The sequence below is a fragment of the Colias eurytheme genome, chromosome 14, assembly GCF_061535395.1.
Source record: "Colias eurytheme isolate Ceu_HAF_F1 chromosome 14, ilColEury1 Martin Lab GWU primary, whole genome shotgun sequence".
Classification (NCBI taxonomy): Eukaryota; Metazoa; Arthropoda; class Insecta; order Lepidoptera; family Pieridae; genus Colias; species Colias eurytheme.
In genome coordinates, this window is record NC_142993.1 from 656,756 (window position 1) to 679,533 (window position 22,778).

Sequence of the window (22,778 nt, forward strand, 5' to 3'; positions counted from 1 at the left end):
GTACTTATTTTCGTGACTTCCTCATTATATTATTCCTTATCTTCTAATAAACTTGCCTCATGCAAAAATGGAGCATATATCATATTCCTAGCAAATAATACCTAATGGATACTTTGGTTTCTGACACTTACATCGGGAATAATTAATAATAATAAGAAGAAAAGAGAGATCTGCTCAAGAAAAAAAATAGTTCAGTAAAAAGTATTATTTATTAATGGTAATACTTAATAATGTCAAACATATATTGACAGTTGACACATGACATAATATGTTGTCTGTGACAGAATAGAATACACGTGAATTTAAATGTTTTGGTCCTGAAATTTTTATTTTACCCTCAGTTTAAATTAACACGCTGCAATCAAAAATGGCAGACGATGCCATTTTTGATAAGAAAAAATCTCACCGTGCCAAACATGCCGGCCGGAAGGCGGAAAAGAAGAAAAAGAAAAATCAAGTCGATCAATCTAACCTAAGTGCGCGGCAGAGAAATCCAAAAGCATTCGCTATTCAATCCGTTGTTCGCGCTGAAAGACAGTTTCGCAGAAAGGAAGATGTTATCGCAAAGAAGCAGCATATTCCGCAGGTGGATAAAACTCCACTGGAGCCGCCGCCGATCATCGTTGCTGTTGTAGGACCACCGCGAGTGGGAAAAACGACTGTAATAAACAATTTAATCAAAAGTTTCATTAAGACAAACGTGACCAGCACTAAAGGTCCTATAACTATCGTCACATCGAAGAAACGAAGAATAACATTGATCGAATGTAACAATGACGTGAATTCTATGATAGACATCGCAAAATGTGCAGACCTTGTTCTTCTACTGTGTGACGCGAGCTTTGGTTTTGAAATGGAGATATTTGAGTTCCTCAACATTTGCCAAGTGCATGGTATGCCTAAAATAATGGGCGTGTTGACTCACTTGGATATGATAAAGAATGCAAAGAAATTAAAAATGACAAAGAAAACATTGAAGCACAGGTTTTGGACTGAAGTGTATTCAGGAGCAAAGTTGTTTTACTTGTCAGGTATCATTCACGGAGAGTATTTGAGGAATGAGATAAAGAATTTAGCAAGATTTATATCAGTTATGAAGTTTCGAGCTCTCAGTTGGCGAACCACTCATGCTTACATGTTGGCTGATAGAATGGAAGATATTACCAACCAGGAGAATATAAGAAAGGATCCAAAAGTTAGCAGAGATGTAGTTTTGTATGGATATGTGAGAGGTGTGCCGTTAATGAAGGAATCCACAGTCCACATAGCAGGTAAATAAATTATTTAATATTAAAAAATATTATAATCTATGCTAATATTATAAAGCTGAAGTTTGTTTATAAAGCTGTTTGTTTGTTTGAATGAATGAATCTCAAGAACTACTTGTCCGATTTGAAAAATTCTTTAATGTGATATCCCATTTATCGAGGCTATATTATCACGCTAAGACCAATAGGAGCGGAGCAATGCGGGTGAAACCGCGTGGCACAGCTGTTAACTATATAAATAATCAAGTATCTATTTCAAAATATTTTCAAATTTTACAATTAATAGAACAATGATGGGTTTCTATTTTTTTATTGCTTTATGACTTTCAATAATTTTTAAACAAAAACAATACAGAAAAAAGCGTGACTCCTATGTTGTGTTTAAACTGAATGTAACCTTAGCAAAGACTATGTGAACTTGACTTTATAATAATCACATATTTTGTGTCCATTTGCGCAAAAAAAAAAATTATTAGCAAAAAAAGTTGTCCCCTGAAATTGCAAAAAATATTTTTTTCCGGTTGTTTCTGATCAACATCTGTTGATAAACATCTGTAGTTGATTGTAGTGCAGTTTTTTCATTTGTAGTTCAGCAGAAAAATATATTTTTCATTTTCCAAAATTTTATTTTTTACACAAAACTGAATCCGAAGGGTATATGATTACTATAAACGTTAAAAACACAGAACAGTAAAAACAAATAAAAGTGCTATAATGTCATTATTAGTATGAAAACCACTGTCGCCAAACCCACACATTTAAACTGATAGCTAAACAGTACACTACAAGTAAACTATGCCTTTAATTGGACAGCTTAATTTGAGTAAAAACTGACTTAGCTAATAAATTCACCATTTATAACATCCCTAGTTATATGAGCTGTTTTATTTCGGCTATTTAACAACAGAGGGCATTAATTTTGTTTTCTGTGCGTTTCAATTGTCAGTGTGTCGCATTTTGGAGAGTGAGAATGTGTGGTGGAAGAGAGAATGTTTATTAGGTACTATTAAGTACGTCCTTCCATATTATTATTATTAAATAAAAAACGGAATAGAATAGCATAAATCTATATTTACAAAATACAAACAGAAAATATGCATTATTTTAAATCATGGAACTGCCATAGGTTTGATGTATCGGTGGCCTTTGTTAGAATGCTTAATTCTGTCAGCATCCAGTTAACTCGTTGCATTTATCCATTTCTCCTTTAAATTAGCCTCTTTGAAAAATCTTTAAATAAATCGTACAAATGAAATCTAAACAAAAATAAAATAAAATTAAATACCTGTTTATTTGTTTGTCTTTTCTAAAGTATCGATACTATCGATATGCGCACCAACCACATCACTAAACCGACATTCTTTTGTTTATTTCAATAATATTCCAAAAAGTCTTGTTTGCTCTTCAATCTATAATAGTACTAATTTCTTATGGATTAAGGTTCATTTTGACTAGATATTTTCATAAATTTTTGACAAATTACGACAAGCGAAGTTATCACATAAAATATATGTAAAATAAATCAAAATAAGACTTATCAATGGTATGAAATGCCTCCATTGCTGATATTATTTCGCCTGCTATCAATTTGGACTCTAATACCGAACAACACGTCCAAATTAATGAATAAAATATACCTATGGAAAAAAGGTTTGTCAGCTGACAAACAAGTCGAGTGTTTTCTGCGTACAACTGAGAGCAAGTAAGGCGAGCTCACCTTACTAGTGACACGCGGGCCACGCCCACTTCAAACCTCTATTTGTTTTTACTGTTCTCTGGTTAAAAATCTCTGATAAATGGTCCCAGTGTTTGTAGTTGAAAAATATTTGTTTGTATTTAGCCAGAAATTGATTAAATGTGAATAATCGTAAAAATCAATTTTCGAAAACAAGATTTTAAAATTCTTTAAAAAAATAAATGTTTTGATCATCTACAACAAACTCTATTAATTTTACGTACGATTTTGTTTATTGAATACATAAATATAATAAGACTTACTACATGAATAGAAATCTCATCGTACTTGGCGTGAAAAATTGAATAAAAAATCATAACTCCAAAAATACGAAAATTCGCATAACATATGGGGGTGATTCGGATAGCCCTCTAAGTCCTCTACCTCCCAGCTTCAGTATATCACTACATCATGGGACACCCTGTATATATTCAAATCCACCCATTATAGTCAAATCAGTCCGAAACCCTATGACCTGCCCTAGCCCTGTATAATATCAGTCTAGATAATAATAACAAAATGTATGTTTCAGGTGTTGGTGACATGAAAATAAGTCAACTGTCATATCTACCAGATCCATGTCCACTGCCAAGTAAAGAAAAGAAGAGACATCTCATGGAGAGAGAAAGACAAATATATGCTCCATTCTCTGGTGTTGGAGGCATTGTGTATGATAAAGATGCTGTGTACATTGAACTTAAAGGATCTCACTCTCATAAAGTAGAAGATGAAGAAACAAACGAAAAGAAAGCACTTTTAAAAAATGTTGTGGAGTCAAAAGAAACTGTTGATGAGCAAATGCAAGAATCTGGCTTTAAGCTGTTCAGCGGCGGTGCTGTTATATACCCAAGTATGTTAAAGGATGATGAATACTTGAAGCAAAATAAAAATGACGAGGAAAGTTCTGATGACTCAGAGGCAGGAAGTGAAAGTGATTCTGATAATGACAGCGGCATTGACCAAAGTGAAAAAGAGGCGAGTGCAAAATTACCTTGGGAAAACAAGTCAGATTCTGAAGATGACGATGATGATGATGAAGATGGTGATGACATGGATACAGAAGAAGTAAATGGAGGCAGGGAACAAGGCAAAGACAATGATAGCTCTGATGATGATAGTGAGTCCGAAAATGAAGAAGATTTCGGTTCTAAATGGAAAGAAAAGCTAGGTGAAAAGGCTACAATGGCATATTTTGAGCGACAGAAAACTTCAAAGAATATAATGAAGCTTGTGTATGGCGAATTTGAAGTTGGAAATAAAACTAAGACACAGAAACAAGAAGAATCGGAAGATGAGAGTGAAGAAGAAATTGGTGGTTTATTTAAAAAAGTGACAAGTTCTCAAAAGACAAAGCAAAAGCATAAAGATCAACTAGATGTTGATGAATGTTCATTTTTCTATGCATTAGATAAACCAACTATTAGAGATTGGACAAGTGAAGCCAATAAACAAGCATTGATTAATAGTTTTGTTACTGGGAAAAGATCTGCTGATGAAGATGCAGAGGAACTTCTGAAATTAGATGATGCAAGTGATGGTGACGATGACATGTACGGTGACTTTGAGGATTTAGAAACGGGTGAAAAACATGAAGCCAAAGAAGCTGAAGATAATGCAGCCGAACCGGGTTCAAAACGAAAAGGTGAACCAACAAAATCTGAAATTCTTGACAAAAAACTAAAATTGAAGGCTAAATTTGATGCAGAATATGATAATCCTGATGATCATAGAATAAAAGGTGATCATTCATATTACGAAAATCTCAAAGCTGAAGCTTTAAAACAATCTGAGTTAAACAAGTCAGTTTTCGAAAATCTAGATGAGGGTTTGAGAGTTGAAGTTGAAGGATTTAGACCAGGATTATATGTTAGAATGCTATTTAAAAATATGCCTTCTGAGTTCGTTACCAATTTCGACGAGAGCTATCCAATCCTAATCGGGGCTTTAAACATGGCAGAACAAAACATTGGTTTTGTTTCGTGCAAAGTGAAAAAACACAGATGGTACAAGAAGATATTAAAGACAAATGATCCATTGATAATTTCGTTGGGTTGGCGACGGTTCCAAACTTTGCCCATTTATTCCAAGATCGAAGACGATCTTAAGTGTAGGTATTTGAAATATACGCCAGAACATGTAACGTGTAACATGCACTTCTATGGACCCATCACACCTCAAAACACCGGTTTTCTTGCATTGCAAACAGTCACTAACAGTACAAATGAGATAAAACAATTAGGCTTCAGGATTGCAGCTACCGGAAGTGTAAATGAAATCAACAAGTCTACCCAAATCATGAAAAAACTCAAATTGGTCGGAACGCCTCTAAAGATTTACAAAAAGACTGCGTTCATTAAAGATATGTTCACAAGTACGCTTGAAGTAGCGAAATTTGAAGGAGCCAGAATAAAGACAGTATCTGGTATAAGGGGACAGATAAAGAAAGCACTGAACAAACCAGAAGGTGCGTTCCGTGCGACGTTCGAGGACAAAATACAAATGAGCGATATAATTTTTTGTAGAACGTGGTTCAAAGTAGACGTGACTAAATTTTACGCGCCGGTTGTTAATCTATTATTGCCTATCGGAAATAAAAACGCATGGCAAGGAATGAAGACGAAGGGACAACTGAAACGCGAAAAGAATATCAAGAGCGAGGCAAACACAGATTCAATGTACACAGAGATTGTCAGACAGCCTAAAGTTTTCAAGCCGTTAGTCATTCCTAAAAATTTACAGAAGGGACTGCCTTATAGATTTAAGCCCAAACATAAACAGAATAAGATATCGACGAAGAATACTAAAGAAAACTTCGGAGAACGGATAGCAGTAATCAAGAGCCCGTATGAACAGAAAGTATCTAATGTTATGAAAATGATTAGAACTAATTACGAAAAGAAAAAGAGTGATCAAAGGGTAGCAACCAAGGAAAGAATAAGTAAGTTCAAGAAACAGCAAGAAGAAGAAGAATGGCGGAAGATAAAGAGACAGAAAGAGTTGAAAAAGAAGATTTGTAGGAATTTAAGCAAAACATCTAGTAAAAAGAAACCGCAAATGTAATTCTTGTTAATAAACGATTGTTACTGTAATATTTTAATGCGCTAATTTATTTATCCTTCACATTGAATTTGGTTTTATTATGTATTTTTGTATCAAGGTTTCAGCTCCAAAGAGCGATGTTGTTGATGAAAGTAAAGAATCCTGGATAGTCGTTATTAATATAAACTAGCTTTTAAATTTCCTATTATTAAAGCACTGAATTGATATTGATGAAATTTGGTACAGACTACAAAGATAGATTAGACCTTATACTTTACAGATAGACATAAATTTTATTTCTTTTGTTGCGAAAAAAATAGCAAAGGAAGAAACAAATGAAAATATGCAACGAGTGAAGCAATGGTCGAGTAACATGCGTAACACATAGTCTTAAAGATTATTATCATCATCATCATAGATTAGTATAAAACAAAGTCGCTTTCTCTGTCCCTATGTCCCTTTGTATGCTTAAATCTTTAAAACTACGCAACGGATCTTGATGCAGTTTTTTTAATAGATAGAGTGATTCTGGACTAAGGTATGTAATTTATTAGGTTAATAATTTCCAAACAATAACAAAAAAAAAAACTAAACCAGTGTAGGCTACTAATTATTACACATATAACACCTATATAGGAGTAAAAACGATTTTCATAAAAACCTAATCGAAACCATTTGGAAACGATTTAGACTGAAAATGGATTACACCGAGAGTAGAACATAGCAATCTTTTTATGAAAAATCAATTACGAAACTATAGTTAAAGCAAAAATTTATATAAGTCAGTAGTTTTGGCTCATGCAAAAATATAAAAAAAGTCTCGATTCAAACAAACTTTCCCATTGTCTTTTATACCATTGGTATTAGGGTTGAAGTATACAATAGAGGAATATCTAAAGGCTAAATCCTATCCTGTTAAATATAACATATTCCTCTATTAGATAAATTAGAAGCAGAGTTTAATTTATTACAAGGGGAACAGTTTTATAAATAAAAGTCAATAGTGCTGATAAAGTCTTTATTTCCAAAAAATCTTAGCATTAAGTAGTTAGTTATACAAAAAGTCCATCTTATAAAGTAAAACATTTAAACAAATACATAATATGCATTAACTATCTAATTGTTTCGCCGTTCCAGTGGTCCCCCCCCCAAAGGATCAATCGTCCGTCGCGATGCTATTTCTGTCTGTCGCGATGCCGTTCCTGTATAAAAGATCAAGGTTAAGCAACAGTTGGAAAGGTTATCAATTGGATGGGTGACCAATTTATTTGCAGTTGCTCTAGCTTCTTTAGTTTTAGTTTAGCGAGTCTGAGACTACTTGACTCAATTTTTGTTTTCACGACTTTTTTGCTATTAACTTACTCTATAGAATATAGATGAATGTCTATATAATATATCTGTTTAATGAAATGACTGTGATTGCATGGTATCTTGCTTTGGTGTTAAATATGCCTTTTGGCGCCATTTAGAATCTGGCACCTAGAGCCTGCGCATCATCTACTAACAATAAAACACAGAACATATTTAAAGCAATAACACATGCATGTTTTCGCCAAAAACGCCAACATATTTTTAGTTATATTTATAATTTTGAATCCATTCAGCAGTTTCGGAATGATTCTATGCGGCCAACATATTTTTAGGTACTTTGCAAAGCTTTGTTTCAAACGCTGTATTGGATGATGATGATGGCTTTCGATTATTAAATTTATAGAACTTGAACTGTTAAATTTCTTTATACTAGGTATGTAATACTTATTTCGAAATATGTACAGATGAATGTAAGTATAATTGATATTGTATCTATTGAATATACCCGACTTTTCGATAATATTACAGCCTGTAAATTAGCGCTGTTTTTGTGCAGCATTTCGCTGAGGCCGTTTGCCTCATTTAATTCTAAGAGAAATTTTATACTTATGTAATGTTTTTGGCAATAAATTTATTTTCTTACTTTCTTTTATATTAAAGAGATAATAATATGTTGTACCTCCTTTTACTTTCTTTCACTTACTTCAGGTACTTAGATAGGTATATCGTTCACGAGATTGGAAATCGCATTAGCAAAATAGTGAGATGCATTTATAATATTTATATTAAGTATACCTAGACATAATATTTTTTGTGTTACTTTATATTTTATACTGTATGCGTCAAGTATGCGATCGTGGGTTCGATTACTTTGGTTGGTTTTTGGTGATTATATTTATAGTTTGGTCACTGAACTCCTGCTAAACCAACTGATATTCATGAAATTTATTTGGATTCAGTTAGACTTATCTCTATTTAAATCTAACAGGCTAGGTATGCCTTTTTTCTACATTACCTACATCGCTAAATAGTGCATAATATAAGCTAGGATTACGATTAAATGTCTGGCTATCATATACGTAATAAAAATCTTATCTTTTATAATTATAATATCTTATTCAGTAGGACTGCAGTGCGGCCTCCTCACATAATTGCGTCCTCGCGTTGCTCCGCTCCTGTTGGTCTCTTCGTGATGATAAATTTATAGCAGCTATAGCTTTCCTCGGTATATGGAAGTCTATCTAACAATGAAATTAATAATTTTTAAAATCGGACTAGTAGTTCCTAAGATTAGTGCGTTCAAGAAAACTAACAAACTCTTCAGCTGTTTGTATTAGCAGAATATATTGACTCGTATAATATGTATATTGTATATGAAGGGCTAATTTATTTTAAGTTTGCAATTGTAATAGGTAAATGCAGTGCTACGCTGTCGTGCTATAGCTGAGTCTTTTTGATAATGTTATCACCATTAAAGACATGGATGACATATTTTCTAAAATTTACTAAATGTCCATAAATGGCTCAGTTGGTAGATATTTTCATTTAAGGAATTCAATAGTTTGTATATAGCTTTACCAAATAGGGGTTATTCACAGAAATAAAACAAGTCATAATATTGTGTAAATTGTATTTACCTCTTATGATCATGCATAACGTACGTGATCGCATCGAGTCTTACAAAGGTTACACAGTTCAGAGTACATTGGTCAACACAATCGCCGGACATCGATCCAAGTGGACATCGCAACTCGCACAAGCCTGGAATGTCTTATCCATCGAGTCAACATGCAAACATTATATACATTTCGTCTAACGTCCTATATAACATAAATTCCTTACGAGGGTAACTGTACTCTTTGGTAGCGCGAGCCACAGGGTGTTCTGGAATGTCTATTGATACAAAATATACACTAATTATTGTTTCTAGCTGTGTCCGTTCGTTGGCACTTGTGGAGTTTCGGATGCTACGCGAGATTGTCAGCGATCTGAGGAACGATTGGTAATTTAGAAGGAATCGCGAATATACGACTGTCGCTACACCGATAAGCTATACTAACACTGCGCTCGCGAGTGATCGCGCACCTTGAGACTTTTTTTTAATACTTTTAAAAATAAAAGTACATCAAATTTGTCCTTGTAAATATACAAACCGACGGTCAATCTCGATACTGGATAGTATCCGACGTGCGCGTTTACTCGCGAAGCGCCGAACTAAATAAATATCTCTTTATAATATGCACAAATATAATTTTACGTGAACGAATGATGTGTACGAGTGATATAAGGCGCGAGACGCCCGAGCGAGTGTCCCCGGACATTGTCCCCGGGAACGCAACATCAATCACATCGGTATTGGACACCGAGACGATTTGACTAGCCACCGCAATTTAACTATATAGCACTAATATAATGTGACCACCGGCCATTTCGGGCGAATAAAATAACCAAGCCGTGTGATGAGTTAAACATTTTAATAAAACAATTCATCATCAATAAATATTTTGGAAGTGAAAAATACTCGATACATTGTGGTCACTTGGCTTTGCACATTCCGATATATATTCCGTATTTCCTAGAGCACTCGATACGTGTAAACTTGTGCGCCAAACTCGCAATGAACAAACCCCACTCCAAAATGTAAACCCGTCAATTTCACTAAGTTTCGCGTGCGTGGCCACAATCTAAACATTATAATACTGTTCATATAATATTATACATCGCATCGATAAAACTATACAGGGTGTAGTCAAATACAAAAGTGATTATTTTATTTCCGCCGTCGCTGTGGACTTTTGCACTTGACCGTCCAACTAAAAAACAACTATTTAGGTACATATACAATTACATTGTGATCTCTCGACAACCGCTAGAATAAGACAATATGAGGTAATATGTATTCCTTTGCCGATAACTGCGAAGCAATTCTTTGGCGTGGATTTAATTGAACCTGAAAAATTTTTAATTTCAACTAATTCCGACTAATAAAGTAGTTGATTTTTGGATACATTTCAAACGCGTAGTTGTTAACCGAAGTAAGGGGTAAGTAGATAGGAAAATTTATGTTATTTTTAAAGTTCAATTGAACACAGGCCAATAATAAATAATAGTCTACCAATAAATTAAGCGTTACATTATAAAAACAAGGTCTAATATGAACACGTCCTAGCTAAGTATTGCTACAATATATAAACGCTATGTATATTATATGTACAACGATAGATTCGGTTAAATTAACGTATTAGCTATACAATAGTAGAATTTTATATCTATTTTGTGTGCCCGGTGTACGCTGGGAGAAACATATCTATAAAACAATAAAAATAATTAAAAATACTATAAATGTATCACTTTTTGGGATAAAAAATTGGCTACCAATAAATTAAAATTTTATTTAATTTTTCAATACCACGCAACTGCTATATCAAAATTGATATAGCTTCAAAATCTATTTCAATACATAAACAATAAAATGCCACCACCGTACACCCGCGCACACAAGTGATGTCAGAACTACATTAACAAAATACCTCCTAGCTAATATATTATAAAAGATTACAAAACTCGTCAACACTGTACATGAGACTAGTTCATGTGTGCTTCTAACCGTGTGTCCGTACAAACGGACATACATACACGTCCAACATTTTATATATATACGAGACTCGGAACCTTGTTAAAAGAAATAACATTGAAAATAGTAACTACATAGTGGGTACAGTTAAAAAACATTGTAACTGGGCTTATAATAAAAATCGGTTTGTAACATTGAGTTACTATGTACTACGTACTAGAGAGGACATGACTACACTATTTGTAACACGAGTTAGAGCCAATTGTCTCAAACCAATTTTTTTTTGTTACATTGATTGGTTTTAATTGATAAGTTTATTCATATTTTTTTAATAAGATAAACAATATTTTTTGTTATATTGATTGGTTTTAATTTATAAGTAATAAGAGGCAGAATATCTACAAAGTGTATGACTCACTAGCCGCCCCGCACAGATTTTGTTCGTATCCTCTCTATACGTAGTAATAATACCTCAACGGTTTGTAAGCGTTTGTTCGCACTGTTAAGCTTATAGTAACGTACCATTAAAATTAATATAAAACAACGTCGCTTAAAAATTTTATACAATGTTAAGTTAAAATTATACCATAGTGTATAAACAGATTTATCTAAATGTTATTAGTTATACCGTATTAAATATTCCTTTCAAACATTTACACATTGTACTTGGAGACGGTTAAAAACAAAATGTTATGACGTCATCATGTCTACTATTTCACGTTCGCTGACAAGGAGGCAACATAAATTCGTAGCTCTGTCCTTGTCACACAACAAAATTTGCTATTGGATCGTAAAAACCTCAACGGCCCAAATTATATTTAAATTTCGAACAAAAATTCGATATATTCAAACTTGTATAATATATTAACCATCTCCAAACACACGTGTAACAATACAATAGAGAAGCACACATCGATCTATATATAGCTATGTACACACACACTGACACATAGTCAGGCACTTACGATGTCAAACGATACGAAAAGCGTTACCATGGCAACGCCGACACGCCACCATGGCAACGCCAACACGTTACCATGGCAACGCCCACATGTCACCTTGGCAACGAACACACGTTACCATGGCAACGCGGCATAAACAACAACAAAACGTCCCCCGAAATATCAGCTAAGCGAAGTTTTTAGATAAGTTTTGGAATACATTTCTATTTAAGTACATAGGAAATCTACGTTAGAGCACTTTGTTACATACGTAAAGCGTCGCTATATTATGTATTATTTTTTATTAATTTTATTATCAATAATATACACATTTGAACCTATTTATATTCATTCTTATCGAACATTCCCGCTGTTACATGACAACACTGGCAGTCGAACGTCGCGGTTTAGGCTCCGCGCAGACATACAACGCAGAACGCTCTCTGTCTGCACGGAGCCTTATTGACTAGTTAGTACCGTTGCGAATAACAGTGTTGCCAGTTTACCGCACTCGGAGACCAGCTTCAGACATTCATGTGGATACTAAAATAATCACGGCACGGTATTTTGTGGGAATTTATATAAAAACAATTCTAAACGTAACATACAGCCACCTTAGTTTTATAAGAAACGGATTCTTATTATTATTTCATTATTTAAATTTGATATATCATCAAAAATTGGTTTATCGTATTTTTATTAGAATACATATTTAAAAATATGCATAACATCATTTATTATTATCACCGTGACTGTACGTACATTCAAGAAATATTAAAAACATTTTTTCCTCGACTGTACCATCCAGTTACAATACAAAACCGTTTACACTTTTCTCTCTGACTGTACCTATATCCACATATACCGAATACAAAAACAAACCTAGCATTATCCACATCTATACTTGACTGTACTCACAAAACAACCGCGCCTTAATAGAAACACTGCTTATACTCTCGCTGACTGTACCTACATTACAACCAATACTAAATACGCCGTACTTTGCTTATTTAACACTAACGCACGTGCGGTACGTACGGCACATGCGGCACGTGAGGCAGGTGCTGAATATGCGGCACTTATGTTATATGCACTTTATTCGCCCACCCGACACGTACAGTCTATTTAGAATATATATTATATAGTATACGCGCTATATTCACTTATATGTGCAACATGTTTTCTCTGTTTTTGTTGCAGATGCGGTGTGTCCTGGACTTGCAACATGTGCGGCTCTTATTTCGTTTGATGTCTGTGCTGAAGGAACAGCGTGTGCTGTACCTGCAGCTTGTCTTGTACATGCAGCACGTGCGGGTGTTGCGGCGTACGCTACGCATCAGACGTCCGTACGTAGACTTGTTCCGAGACTCCACACGCTGCACGTACGGCGTGCCCTGTATATACGGCGTGTGCTGCAAGTGCGGCGTGTCCTTTAGATAGGACACGTGCCACCAGAGTCATATCTGCGTTTGATTAAGGTCGTGCGGCGTATCCTGCAGCCACGTCTTGTTTCGCACACGCTGCACGTGTGCTGTATCTACGGCGTGTGCTGCACGTGCAGCTGGTTAGTCTTGCGACGTATCCCGTGTATCCTGCACGAACGTCTTGTCCCGTACACGCTGCACGTGCGGCGTGTGCACGTCAGACGCGGTCCGCACGTGTGGCGTGTCAGACGCGGTCCGCACGTGCGGCGTGCGCTGTACATGCGGCGTGTGCACATCAGACGCGGTCCACACGTGCGGCGTGCGCTGCACATGCGGCGTGTGCGGCTTGTGGTGCGTCAGTGGTGTGGTGCGGCGCGCTAGTCGATGGCGTGGTGTCAGGAGGGCGGCGCGTGCTCGTGCGGCGCGCGCGCGGTGCGCTCCGTGCCGCCCGCCACCAGGTTGTTGAACTCCACCTCGAGGATCTGCCGCGCCTGTAATACCGTTACACATTATTAAATAAACAAAAAAAAATTCGTTGTTTGTAAAGTAGGTTTACGATCGAGATGTTTACGTGATAACGTCTTATTAGTGGCAGCGCTCGAGATGAGACGGGAGATCGGTCCGTCTCTCTCTCGTTATACCTGCGATCGCGCTCGTGAGGTTTTGGTGTGACACAAGTTTCTGAACATGTCACCCGACTAAAACGATTTTAAAAACGTTATCACGTCAATAAATCTTTATTTCACCTTTAAATTATGAACAAGAACATAATTTAATTTTTTTTCTTTTAATTTTGAACCTTGGTAAACTTCCTTCGAGTTTTCTTATGAGTCACTTCAACATTTTTTATAGTGAGCGTTAGATTTTTTTTAATTAAAGTCTTAATCCAAGTGGTAAAATTGAATAAAAAAGTATAAAACAATACAAATAAAATCATTAAATTTTGTTATGTTAGCACAGTTTTCATAGATAAGTGTGCTTTATTTTCCCCTCTTTTTGAAGTGAAACTTCTTTAAGCTCGCTAAGAATAAAATTTCAAGATCCCAATACCGGCAATATCGTAACACCATGGAGTAAGGCGACGATTTGAGTATTTATCAAACTTGCCAAAGAAGTTTCACTTCTGACACGTCCTTTTTGAAATTATACTTCTTTTGGCGCGATGGAAAAAATGATGAGAGTGAATTTTTACGATGCGCGCGCACACCGACACCTAAATTTAACAGCATGAAGTTAGTTCTAGGTGATATGAAAATTGATAACTATGTTCAAGTTGTATATTCTAGTATTTTTATATGTAGAACACGTGTTTCGTAAGGGTACAATATTTATTTTGGTGAATAAATAAATATTATTTTGGTGTTTTTATTTATCTTTAACCCGTTTCTAAGTACATACCTGCGTGTTCTGCGTGGGTATCTGCAGCGCGAGCGCCATACTGTTCGCGTCGAAGTTGTCGTCGAGCGCGATCAGTGCGCCGTGCACACCGCTCTCTGATAAGTTCGGTGCGTACTCCTGTAACAGACATACAAACAATGTATTGAAATAGTGCTTATTTACATTTGAAAAACAAATTTAAAAAATTTCATTTTACAATTTTTGGTTCATATCATACACATATACAGGATGTAATCGTTAAGTGTACACAAGCGATTATTCCGTAACTATTGCAGATATCAAAAAACTTTAAACTGATATCGAAAGTACTTAACCTAATGAGTAAAATGGCCATGATAAATTTTTAAAAATAAAACGAGAAATATCCAAAAATGTGACATTAAACGCTCCCATATATTTTATTTTCCATACATTTCGTATTCATGATTTACAGATTTTGTAACAGATTTTCGAAGTGACGTCCTCATTGTGCAATACAATGAGGAGCTCTATGTACAGTTTCTAAATGAAATTCCCTCCAAATTTGCGAAGTAATTAAAAAAAAAACAAAGAAAAAGCTAAAATCTTTCATATTAAATGTACATGGGATATTCATATCTCATACTAAATGTATGGGAGGGTTTTAAGATAATTTTTTAGATATTTGTCGTTTTATTTTTTTTATTATGGCTATTTTACTTATTAGTTAAAGTACTTTCGATATCAGTTTAAAGTTTTTTTGATAACTGTAATATTTACGGAATAATCGCCTGTGCACACTTAACGATTACACCCTGTATACACATTAAAAATCTAATTTGTAATGACTCGTTGCCTCTGTGAATATTAAGTTTGAGTGCGTGTGTGCGCTTAAGTGCGGATACGTAAGTATGCGCAAGTATGCGCATGCGTACGTGATCTCGTACTCGTGTTGTGATGTGTTGGTACTTTCATGTATTTGTACATGCATCTATATGGATAAGTATTGTTTGTATGTGTAATGTGTATGCATGTATGTGTGTGTGTGTGTGCGCTCACCTTGAGGTTGATGGCGGCGAGCCAGCGCTGCAGCCGCTCGTTGGTCCACACGAGCACGTCCCGCAGACCGTGCTCCGCCGCGCGGCGCCGCTCGTCCAGCGCGCGCACCGAGTAGCCCACCCGCTTCAGGCACGCCACGCCGAAGTGCAGCGACGTCCTGTTCAGTTTACGATTATTTTTTTGAGTAGTGATTTCATTGAGGTGATGATTACACAGCGTCACACATGATCAAACATTATTACAAATAGTCACACATGACCAGACATTATAATACAGCATCACACATGACCACACATGTTAATACAGCATTACACATGACCACACATGATTATAGAGCATCACACATGACCACACGTGATAATACAGCATCACACATGACCACACATGATTATAGAGCATCACACATGACCACACGTGATAATACAGCATCACACATGACCACACATGATTATAGACCATTACACATGACCACACCTGATAATACAGCATCACACATGACCACACATGATTATAGAGCATCACACATGACCACACGTGATAATACAGCATCACACATGACCACACATGATTATAGAGCATCACACATGACCACACGTGATAATACAGCATCACACATGACCACACATGATTATAGAGCATCACACATGACCACACGTGATAATACAGCATCACACATGACCACACATGATTATAGAGCATCACACATGACCACACGTGATAATACAGCATCACACATGACCACACATGATAATACAGCATCACACACGACCACACATGATTACACATCATCACACATGACCACACATGATTATAAACAAAATCAAATTTTCCACACGGCTGCCACTTTATCAGTCACCTGTGAAAACTGTCGACCATCTTGAGCTGCGTGCGCAGGTCCCGCTTGGTGAGGTGCTCCAGCATGCGCGCGTCCACCAAGCACTCCATGAACGTGGTGCGGTATTGGGGGAGACCTGGAATGTTGGGATCGAGATTAGCTGGGTTTCTTTGAGGTGTTATGATGTTCACTTTTGATACTGCACTATGGCGGTTTTATTTGTGGCAAAATGTAAATTTGAAGTGTTCCTAAATCTAATCTATTGTTTTCATAGTTATCTGCCTAATATTATGGGAATTCGTTTAAAAATACTTAAGAATGAGCCGTGGTGGAAGTCGATAAAGTTCTTATTGTGGATTTTTTTAGATTAGTGACAGGGCTGCAGATATAACCCTGCCAGTGCCCCTGCCCCCCACACGACCGTCCCCTGCCCCCCACTCACCGAGCGAGGGCAGCCACACGTTGCCGATCCACTCGTGGTTCATGTCCCCGAAGGCGAGCGCCGCGCAGGCGGTGCCGCGCGGCGCGGACGGGGACGTCAGCGAGACCATCTCCTGGATCGCCAGCCGCAGCTTCAGCCGGTGCAGCGGGTTGCTGATGCCTGCGCACGAGCATACGATCATTGGCAATAAGGAAATAGCAAAAGAATTAAAGGCTTATTCAAACAAGAGCGATATCCTAGAGCTCTAGTATGAATAGGCCTTAATGCGATAGTTCGGTGTTTCACGAGTCGTGAGTGTCAGATATGTTGTCTATCACGTGTGTCGTGAGTGTCAGATATATCTATATCACATGTGTCGTCTTTCACGTGTCGTGAGTGTCAGAAATATCGTCTATCACGTGTCGTGAGGGCGCGTTCCCACTATGTCGTAACGACTAATTTATCGTTCGACGACTGTAGTCTCTACCTGTTCCCATTATAACGATTGTTTGTCGTCAACATTTTTTATCGTTTAGCGACTGTCATATCTAGCTGTTCCCATTGGATCGCTAAGATCGCTCGCATCATCAGCAAGCTACAAATCTAGTCGCCTCTGCGTTCGCTTGGGTTGGGAAAAGCAAACCGAGTACAGACACGAGGGGCGCGCGGGTGCGAGAGGGAAGGGAAAACACGTGTTCGTCTACATAGAGTTGCCGTCCACGATTTTTTTATCGTTTTACGACTGTCGTGCTTGCCGTTCCCACTGTCACGACAAAGTGTCGTCACTGCAAAAACTGTTGTAGACGACAGTAAATTGTGTCGTTCTAAATGTGAACACCTCCATTTAAACATATAAGCCACGACACTTAAAACTACACGATTATCTGTCGTCACGACCCGGTGGGAACGCGCCCTGAGTGTCAGAAGTGTCGTCTTTCACGTGTCGTGAGTGTCAGAAGTGTCGTCTTTCACGTGTCGTGAGTGTCAGAAGTGTCGTCTTTCACGTGTCGTGAGTGTCAGAAGTGTCGTCTTTCACGTGTCGTGAGTGTCAGAAATGTCGTCTTTCACGTGTCGTGAGTGTCAGAAGTGTCGTCTTTCACGTGTCGTGAGTGTCAGAGTGTCGTCTTTCACGTGTCGTGAGTGTCAGAAGTGTCGTGTTTCACGTGTCGTGAGTGTCAGAAGTGTCGTCAATTATGTATGTCGTGAGTGTCAGAAATGTCGTTTATCACGTGTCGTGAGTGTCAGAAGTGTCGTCTTTCACGTGTCGTGAGTGTCAGAAGTGTCGTCAATTATGTGTGTCGTGAGTGTCAGAAATGTCGTCTTTCACGTGTCGTGAACACTCACGACACGTGTTCTGACACCATAAACGTCGTTGGAAGTGTCATGTAATGTGTGTCATAATATGTACATTGTACGTGTAACACTATATCATTATGTATTACGTCCCTTGAATATCAAACGTGTGTATGTGGTATCTATGTATCACGCGTCACATATGTATGTGTGCGTGCACCTACTTACCGATCTCACGCTGTATCTCCTGGTCGGAGAGCGCGGACATGATCGCGCCGGACTTGACGTTCGCTCGACACGCGGCCACGTACCTGTAATGGGAGGCACTTAAGTTATAATGGAAGAGACACTACTACCACTACAACACTAAGACAAAGAGAAATATGATCATTGAGTTTAAATTCATCAAATAGAAAAAAAGCGTCAGGAATTTTTCTAACTATTTTTTACGCAATAACCACACCAAAAGCAACACGTCCCTTAGCGCCTACTACACATGTATCGGGACACCCTGTATAGTGTATAAGGCTGGGTACTCACCAGGCGGGCATGCCGACCCACAGCTCGAGCCAGGCGACGACGGTGGGCCCGTTCCACAGCGCGAACGGGTCACGTGTGCACAGGGCTAAGGGCGGGTACTCACCAGGCGGGCATGCCGACCCACAGCTCGAGCCAGGCGACGACGGTGGGCCCGTTCCACAGCGCGAACGGGTCACGTGTGCACAGGGCTAAGGGCGGGTACTCACCAGGCGGGCATGCCGACCCACAGCTCGAGCCAGGCGACGACGGTGGGCCCGTTCCACAGCGCGAACGGGTCACGTGTGCACAGGGCTAAGGGCGGGTACTCACCAGGCGGGCATGCCGACCCACAGCTCGAGCCAGGCGACGACGGTGGGCCCGTTCCACAGCGCGAACGGGTCACGTGTGCACAGGGCTAAGGGCGGGTACTCACCAGGCGGGCATGCCGACCCACAGCTCGAGCCAGGCGACGACGGTGGGCCCGTTCCACAGCGCGAACGGGTCACGTGTGCACAGGGCTAAGGGCGGGTACTCACCAGGCGGGCATGCCGACCCACAGCTCGAGCCAGGCGACGACGGTGGGCCCGTTCCACAGCGCGAACGGGTCACGTGTGCACAGGGCTAAGGGCGGGTACTCACCAGGCGGGCATGCCGACCCACAGCTCGAGCCAGGCGACGACGGTGGGCCCGTTCCACAGCGCGAACGGGTCACGTGTGCACAGGGCTAAGGGCGGGTACTCACCAGGCGGGCATGCCGACCCACAGCTCGAGCCAGGCGACGACGGTGGGCCCGTTCCACAGCGCGAACGGGTCACGTGTGCACAGGGCTAAGGGCGGGTACTCACCAGGCGGGCATGCCGACCCACAGCTCGAGCCAGGCGACGACGGTGGGCCCGTTCCACAGCGCGAACGGGTCACGTGTGCACAGGGCTAAGGGCGGGTACTCACCAGGCGGGCATGCCGACCCACAGCTCGAGCCAGGCGACGACGGTGGGCCCGTTCCACAGCGCGAAGGGCGTGCCCGCGCGCATCGCCTCGCCCAGCAGCTCGTGCCGGTAGTCGCGCTCCCTGGAAACATACACATCATAAATAACAATCGATCGAGTACGAGTCGGAATCACGACGCGACCACAAAATAAAAATTCAAATTCAAAAACTTATTTATTTTTCACAATTTGTTCACATAATTACACATAAATTGTAAATCCTTTGTTAACCCACTAAGGAAACCTATGCGGGGTCAACCAGTGACCTTTTTTTTTTAGCCGCGGGTACTCTTAGAAATCGTCCACGATGAACGAGTACTCAGTCAAAAAGAGAACGGTTTACAAGTGAACAAACATATTATATAAAAAAAAAAACTTTTGTTGCACTCCGGGAGTGCCGGCAGAAGTGAAAACTTGATTATTAACGTTGAGCATGTTTGATATCCATCCGTCTTACGCTTTTTCGATCAGGTCACGTGTCCTTCGCGAGTTTAAGATTTTATACCCAACGCCGCTAAAGAAGTTTTCACTTCAAAAAATTAACAACTGATTTTTTTTATTTTTCCACGTATCCCTCCCACTACCCACTTGCTCTTAGTCCGTGCATAGTCCTGATGCTGCATCGGCTGCTGAGCCAACTGACTCTGCTGACTGTCATCATCAGCTAGCGATGAGAGACCCAGGGATGATACTGATGATAGCGTTCTACCGCTTTGACCTTGTACCTGGATGAATTATATCATGATGAGATTACTGTTATAACTTACTAGCTTTCCGCCCGCGGCTTCGCCCCCGTTTTCAAAGAAAAACCCGTTCCCGTAGGATTCCCGGGATAAAACCTATCCTATGTCCTTTCTCAGCTATCAAAATATCTCTATACCAAATTTCATGCAAATTGGTTCAGTAGTTAAGGCGTGATTGAGTAACAGACACAGAGTTACTTTCGCATTTATAATATTAGTATGGATTTACCATCTAGGATAAGGCCTATATCTGCTAAAAAGAAAACACACATAAATTTTTCATTAAAATATCTATCTATTTTTATTTAGTGTATGTATTTTATCATATGTAGCCAACATATACATCAAGAAACAAATATAAAGTGGCAAAATTAATCGATTAAATGTTAAAAATCAAGTTGTAACATTTTTATGGACTTTCTCATATAAACATCTCTGTCTACCCGCATTCAAAACATAATTTTTTGCCCGCATTAAAATCTCTGCTTATAAATTGAAGTACATTGCCACATCTAACCAAATTATTACCGTCCTATTAAAATCGTCAAACATTCATCAATCAGCTTTTTTCTTTTCTTTTCATTTTACATTTATATATATATATATATAGATAGGAACATCAATCAGCTAATTTCATGCAAATTGGTTCAGTAGTTAAGGCGTGATTGAGTAACAGACACAGAGTTACTTTCGCATTTATAATATTAGTATGGATTTACCATCTAGGATAAGGCCTATATCTGCTAAAAAGAAAACACACATAAATTTTTCATTAAAATATCTATCTATTTTTATTTAGTGTATGTATTTTATCATATGTAGCCAACATATACATCAAGAAACAAATATAAAGTGGCAAAATTAATCGATTAAATGTTAAAAATCAAGTTGTAACATTTTTATGGACTTTCTCATATAAACATCTCTGTCTACCCGCATTCAAAACATAATTGTTTGCCCGCATTAAAATCTCTGCTTATAAATTGAAGTACATTGCCACATCTAACCAAATTATTACCGTCCTATTAAAATCGTCAAACATTCATCAATCAGCTTTTTTCTTTTCTTTTCATTTTACATTTATATATATATATATATAGATAGGAACAATCAATCAGCTTTTTTCTTTTCTTTTCATTTTACATTTATATATATATATATATAGATAGGAACAAAGTATGTATCAAGATAGATTATGTCATGTGTGAAACACAAATACAAAATTTCAGCTGTAGTATTATTTTATTAGGACCACTATTTATTTATTTATTAACTAGGTTAAGAAAACCCTGAAAAACAATTAAACGTAAGATGTAATAGCTACATACCGGCATGCCAGCCTTATCCTTCTTACTGAAGAACCTTCCCAATGAACTCTTGATGCCCCTCTTCTTCTGCTGGTGCATGGACGCTATGGACACCGCTGATGCTGCAGAGGAGACCCTCGGGAGCCCGGGGGATGCGCCCCCCCAGCTCGGGCCCACCGTACCCCCCAGGGACTCTTGGCTTGAACTGCTGTAGGGGGATACATGGTTAGTATCGTGGGATAGGGTTTTTTTGAAGTGAAAACTTCTTTAGCAGCGTTGAGCACTTTTTCTGTAATGGGTATAAATTCTTAAACTCGCGTCAGGACACGTGACCTGATCGGAAAAGCGAAAGACGGATACCATTCCAAAATATCAAACATGCTCAACGTTAATAATCAAGTTTTCATTTCTGCCGGCATTCCCCCAGTGCAACCCGTCTTTTTTATATTGGCATTGACGTCTAATAAACTACCAGACACACAATCGTATAGAGTTTGGAAGTTTGAAATATCGATGTTAAAAAAAAGTAGACTGACAATCATGAAGCAAAACTATACCTAGAGTTTCCTATTGAGCGTTTTCAATAGACATTGAACGTTATTGCGACGAAATAAGGTGTCAATTTGAAGTAACGTTTTATACGTTGTATACAACGGCACGGACGTTTTTTGCCGAATTTTTAAAAGACAATTGTGTGTCTAGTTGTTGATTGTACGTCAATGATTGGAAATTAGAAAATACGGAGGAAAATAATAGTAAGAACTAGATTTAATTAAGAAAAGACTTTTGTGTTTAAGAAATAAGAGTGAAAGTGAAATTTTTTGTTGGAAGAAACGTAGAGTAATAAATAAATCGTATCGTGATTTAAAATGTACAATTTAGCACTGGGGACAACAGTGGGGACAAACTTCTGTGAAGCGAGCGCATGAATTGATGGAAGAATTTAGTGTAAAACAATAAAAATGTT

The 22,778-nt window shown here is 38.3% G+C and overlaps 2 protein-coding genes across 2 annotated transcripts in view; one reads left to right on the top strand and one right to left on the bottom strand.

The window, feature by feature from the left end:
* Positions 1-281: 281 nt before the first annotated feature.
* LOC149902665 (ribosome biogenesis protein BMS1 homolog) lies at positions 282-6,100 on the top strand. The gene is made up of 2 exons (XM_090109255.1): positions 282-1,271; positions 3,536-6,100. Exons 1-2 carry the CDS (start codon positions 368-370, stop codon positions 6,061-6,063), a joined length of 3,432 nt encoding a protein of 1,143 aa, XP_089965381.1. The 5' UTR covers positions 282-367; the 3' UTR covers positions 6,064-6,100.
* Positions 6,101-13,586: 7,486 nt separating this feature from the next.
* Positions 13,587-22,778, bottom strand: part of Liprin-alpha (PTPRF interacting protein alpha) — a 127,927-nt gene continuing 118,735 nt past the window's right edge. Inside the window, exons 19-27 of the mRNA XM_090109667.1 lie at positions 21,833-22,019; positions 20,350-20,486; positions 19,724-19,843; positions 18,485-18,567; positions 16,985-17,143; positions 16,564-16,678; positions 15,708-15,864; positions 14,691-14,807; positions 13,587-13,783 (exon numbers count right to left, since the gene is read on the bottom strand). Of these exons, the coding sequence (XP_089965793.1) occupies positions 13,688-13,783; positions 14,691-14,807; positions 15,708-15,864; positions 16,564-16,678; positions 16,985-17,143; positions 18,485-18,567; positions 19,724-19,843; positions 20,350-20,486; positions 21,833-22,019 (1,171 nt within the window). The 3' untranslated portion in view covers positions 13,587-13,687. The remainder of the gene's footprint in view (positions 13,784-14,690; positions 14,808-15,707; positions 15,865-16,563; positions 16,679-16,984; positions 17,144-18,484; positions 18,568-19,723; positions 19,844-20,349; positions 20,487-21,832; positions 22,020-22,778) is intronic.